The 5,500-nt window shown below is 42.0% G+C and overlaps 1 protein-coding gene across 1 annotated transcript in view; it reads left to right on the forward strand.

The window, feature by feature from the left end:
* The window catches only part of LOC104168525 (probable E3 ubiquitin-protein ligase HERC3), a 20,002-nt gene extending 14,885 nt beyond the window's left edge, over positions 1-5,117 (forward strand). Inside the window, exons 4-7 of the mRNA XM_009709138.1 lie at positions 378-599; positions 3,062-3,153; positions 4,165-4,295; positions 4,913-5,117. Of these exons, the coding sequence (XP_009707440.1) occupies positions 378-599; positions 3,062-3,153; positions 4,165-4,295; positions 4,913-5,117 (650 nt within the window). The remainder of the gene's footprint in view (positions 1-377; positions 600-3,061; positions 3,154-4,164; positions 4,296-4,912) is intronic.
* The last annotated feature ends 383 nt before the right edge of the window (positions 5,118-5,500 follow it).

Genomic DNA, 5,500 nt, shown 5'->3' on the forward strand with positions numbered 1-5,500 from the left:
ATGCTTTAAAAGCTTTCTGTCTTGATGTAGAAAAATGTGTGTAATTAACTTCTTTGTGTTGAAATTATCCTTGGCTTGGAATTTTGTTGAAATTATCCTATTACTCTTCTGTATGCAACATGTGGACTGTTCTTCGTTACGCTGTTTGTTACAGCAGTCTGATGTTGTATTTTGCACTCAGTTGGATGTCTCTTTATTTTCTCTGTGGTTTTAGACTGTGCTTTTATTTTAGCAAAGAATGTCTTGACTTTTTTTTTAACATCATGAGGTCTGAGTGGGAGCGAAGCACCCAGCACTGGTTCTTGTTCATTTTGACAAACTTGCTTTTCTGTTGACCAGTTTTTTTACTTGCCATTCTCTTTCTTTCCTTGTTCCAGATGGCCAGTTCTTCACCTGGGGGCAGAACAGCTATGGCCAGCTGGGCTTGGGCAAAGAATGTCCCTCCCAAGCCAGTCCACAACGTGTCAAGTCTCTTGATGGGATCCCTTTGGCTCAGGTTGCTGCAGGCGGAGCCCACAGTTTTGCCCTCTCTCTCTCAGGAGCTGTGTTTGGCTGGGGGAAGAACAGCTCAGGACAGCTGGGACTAAGTGATGAACGAGGTATTAAAATTATACTCCTAGGTGAAAGAAGGATCGACTCTTTTGGCTTAGTTTCTCTTTTCGCATTGACAGTATGTTTTTACTGAGCGCAAAGGTAACCCTCAGCAGCTCCTCTTGGGAGGAGAGGCCACAGGAACAGTCTCTGACTGACTCCATAGGCTTTTCCTACTTGGTAGGAACAGAAACACTTTTTTTTTTTTTTCCCCTTGTGGATGTTAGTGGAAGTGAGGAAGGTCAAAAAGATCTTTCAAATGTGAGTATCAGCATGCAGGCATCAAAGGAAGTCTTCATATTCTTTCTTCCTCTTCTCAAAAATGCTTTGTCCATATTTTGTTTGAAATGGATGTGGAGCAAAGGCTTTTCCTGCAGAACAGCAGACTGAACCCATTCCCTTGTTTGCCAACGTGTTTTTGACTGAGGAGCATCCGTATGCTACAAAATGATGGCCATACAGAGTATCTCAGTATTGTAAAACGTTGTCTAGTTTTTGTTGCACAATTTTCCAGACACACAGGGCCAATGGTAGTTTTTTCAGGTGGCCATGTTCAGTGAAGCCTAGCCATCAACAGACTTGAAGATAGGTTTATAAATGAGGCTGAAGTGTGGATATGACATTACCACTAGTCTGAAAAGCCCGGATCTCCTCCGCTTGTTAACACGTTTTTAACTTTTTGCCAAAGTGAATGAAAGATTTTCTTTGGACCTTTGAATCAACCTCTTTATAATTTTCTGCATAGTTGCTGAGTAGCTGTAAATATCTATGCAAGTTACTGAGTGGGGATGTGATACCTAGCATGCATGGATAACTTATTTTGCATGGGTGAGTACATGAGGTATATTTGTAAATGTTGCATAATGTAGTAGCATATAAACACTGTATGTTGCAAGAGAAAAGTGTTACCTCACGTTTTATGTGCATATGATGCATATATAATGAAATGATGTATTTTGATGACCTGCCCTACCAACTGAAACTTATTTAAAGCAATTCCTCAAAACCAGCCTGTAGTTTAGCAAAGGATGCTCATATGTTGTATGCATCATTTAATCTTGCTTTACGCTTTGAGAAATACAAAACACAATTGTAAGACTTGTAACACATCTTATGTTCTCTAAAAACTGCTCCAGGTCTATTCTCTGGTACTGTATGTAAGCTGATCTAGTATAAGTGCAGCCGTGTTCTTTCCATGTAGACCGACAGATAAATGCTTCTAATTTCAACAAAGCTGCAGTTAGCAGCAAGTGGCTTGCTTTGACACAGAGCTAATCTTAAATGAATGGGGCATCTGCTTGTGGGGCTGTGTTGGCCAGGGATCGTACTGTGCTTGCCCCTCAATACATGGCACTGCAGTAAATATGTCATACTTATGGGAAGTGAATTGTGGTACCCCTCAATACATGGCACTGCAGTAAATGTCATACTTATGGGAAGTGAATTGTGGTAAGACAGTGTGAATTATGCTTAGTGAACATGAGCAGCCAAGTCTAAATGTGAGTATTCTGCAGCACTGTTACTTAACCAGTTATGCTGTAGAGATAAGACATGTCATTCCTGTCAAAATAAAGATCAGAGTGCTAAAATACAGAACAAAGTAAATGAAAAATCTGCTCTTATTTCTAAATCTGTGAAAATGTGACCATTTTCCTTCCACTACCCAGAAAAAAGCACCTGTCAAATCCTTGGGTGAGAGTCTTAAGAAATGGACAACTTTGATAGGTAGGAACCTGATTTTTTTTGTTGGTATGAAGTAAGCAGCTGCTCCCCTTAATGTCTAACTGTTCTGGGGTGCCTACTGCTACTTGAAATGCTTAGTTTTATTTTTACATCAGTAAAACATGTAACACTGCTTAGTGTATTCATCCTTGGGAGATGGACTTTCAATGGTTAGAATGTCACAGTGAAGGAGAAAAGCATCATTTAACTGTTGGCAGTGAATAGCCTTTGCAAGTAGGAGGATCTTCTTAAAGGATGACAGCAGAAGGAAGGCTAGGCATTTAAATACACCTTGGGATTGAGCTTGTCATGTGTGTTGCACTAGTGTCTCCCACGTGTCAGGATTATTCCGTGTGGAAAAGGTCTAAGCAAGGTTTTCGAAACTGATGCTTGCAGTCATCAGTGAGTCTGGAATGGAGCATGAGGCTGAAGGAGGGCATAGCTAGGCTGCGCTCATCATACATCCCAAACTGCAGGTGCATGTTGAGTTTAGACAGGATTCTCAATATTTGTGTTCTTGCTCTGGACAATTTTCTTTGAGCCAGGACAAATCTTTTAAGAAGGGGGAAGTAGAGGGAAAGCAGCAGTGAAATACTCCAGGACGTGAGGTGTTTTTTTTCCCCACAGTTGTTAAAGCTTCCATTGCACGCGTAGACCACATCTGAAAAGCAGACTTCCAGTGGTTTTCTCAGATATTTCGGTTTGTGTTTATGTAACAGCTCCTTTATTTTCTTTGTCTTTAATGCAGACCGAGAATCTCCTTGTCATGTGAAGCTGTTGCGGTCTCAGAAGGTTGTTTACATCAGCTGTGGAGAGGAACACACAGCAGTTCTGACAAAGGTAAGGATGCTGACCTGGGAACCCTGGCTGCTGTCTTGCCTGCCTGATAGTTTCACATTAGTTTCCTGGGTAATGGTAGAAAAGAACAGATCGACTTACCGTATTCCATCTGACCCGAGTAAAAGAAACTAAATAGAAAGTATAGTCTTACTATAATTTATTCTGAGATTCATTGCCAACATGATCCATTGCTGGTTTTGAAGATGTTAGTAATCTGTGACAATGAATAGTAAGACTCAGGTGAATTGCTCAAAGAAGTTAGCTTGAGCGAAAAAAATTAACAAGCATGTCCAAAGGGGTGAAAACAGCATTTTGTTGGAAGATAAAAAGTGAGTGATATTGTGCATCAGAATAAAATGCAAGTCAAAACGAATGCATGTTTAAATGAAACATTAGCAGTCACTCACAGTATTTACAAGAGGTTTTCATTTGCAAACCTGCTGTTTCCAAGTGATGTATAATTTAGTGGGCAGAGGACGGTGCTAGGGTTTGGAAGATCACTGCTCAGTTCTTGCCTTGCCTCAGCCACTTCCTAGGTGTTCCTTCCTTTTTTGGTGCCTCATTCTTTTTCACTGTAAAATGAATTAAACCACTGGCTTTGGGCTTCCTGTGGGAAGAATACTGTTGCAGAAGATCAGTTCTGTAGAAGCTCTTTTTCAAAGAAAAAGATCACAATCTTTTTGATCAGCAGGTGAGATAGGTGTAAAGTATTGTGGAAATGGGTGCTACTCAGCCGTATTTAAACATGCTGGGATTTCAGACCCATCTGGTGATAGTGGGGGGAAGCTTGTCTAATGTAGACATACCTAGAGATAGTTCTGTTAGTATCTGATGGGTGGCAAGGTAGCTTACTTGGAAGCTGCATTTGCCGAACCTAAGCTTCTTTTCTGAACCCTTTGGAAATCCCCAGCAATCTCTGCCTGAGCTTGGGCTCATACTGAAACTGGAGTCAGAGATACTGCTGGGTTATGGGTCCCTAAATGGAGAATATGCTGTTTGATTTGCTAACAGAGTGGAGGGGTGTTCACGTTCGGTGCAGGTTCCTGCGGGCAACTGGGACATGACTCCATGAATGATGAAGTGAACCCCCGAAGAGTTCTTGAGCTAATGGGCAGTGAAGTATCCCAGATTGCTTGTGGCAGGTGAGTGCTGTGTGCAGTCAGAGATTTTCTTTGGTGGAGGTTAATGCTGACACTGAACCTTGTAAACAGGGGGAGTAGTCTTGCTTCTGCATATGATGGGTCAAAACTAAGTTAACTTAAATTTTACTTCCCATGAGAATTTTAAGGCCCCCTAAAGGAGGCTGTTTTTTAATTGGGGTTGTTCCCTGTGCTGTAACCTGGTAAAACATACCTTTCCATCTTCATAATTCAGCAGAACTTTAGAGCAGCAGCCCCTTTGGTCACAAGTTTCCAGCCTCTTTTGTGAAAAAGAGAGTTAGTAACACTGGTGCTGTGTTGTGGCCTTTTGATATGTACAGGGTTAGCAAATGACTAAGCTAATTCTGTCTGTGAGCCTGATACCAGCTGTGTGCTGGCACAAGCTGCTCTTTGTCACTTCCAGCTGAAGAGGTCCATCTCATAAACTGGTGCCAGCAAGTGGCAAGAGCTGAGCGTTGGTGCTACTGTAAAGATGCTGCTTTGCTCCAGCTTCTGACCTTGGGGAACCAAGAACAAATTTTAGGCAGTGTTTTGGTTTGGTGTTTTTTCCTTTTTAATTGTTAAACAAGGCCCAAACTTTATACCTATCTCTGTTACAGACATCACACTTTAGCCTTTGTGCCTTCTTCAGGAATGATCTATGCATTTGGCTGTGGAACAAGGGGCCAGCTGGGAACAGGACACACTTGCAATGTTAAGTGTCCCTCTCCTGTCAAGGGTCACTGGGCAGCTCACAATGGGCAGCTCTCAGGGAAACCTGGTACGTACTGTGCGCAATTTGGAGTTGCAAATGGACATAAATAATTTCATTTCACCCATGGCTGTCTAAAGACATCTTGATACTGTTCTGTGAGTTCTTGAAATAGCAAAAGAAACCCGTCCTCCTGTCCCAAATGCACTGTGGAAATTACTGGGTGACGTCTTGCTGTCTCTGTTAATGTATGCCCTCTCCCTAACTCTTTTCATGGCAGAGCTCAACATTTGGTGATCTTAAGCCTTCATGAAATTGTACTGATTTCTGAGTGCTTTGGTTTCTCTTTACAACCCCTGTTGCAGTTTAAAAATTACAACTTTTCCATCCTGCCAGGCCCCGTGTATCTCAAAGTGCTACAGTGCCTGAGTTCCAACTGATTTTAGCCTGGCCTTCCAGAGACCCCGGTGCTCCTTGTAGTGTAAAGCCAGAGACA

This window comes from Cariama cristata, unplaced genomic scaffold (genome assembly GCF_000690535.1).
Source record: "Cariama cristata isolate BGI_N322 unplaced genomic scaffold, ASM69053v1 scaffold29941, whole genome shotgun sequence".
Lineage (NCBI taxonomy): Eukaryota > Metazoa > Chordata > Aves > Cariamiformes > Cariamidae > Cariama > Cariama cristata.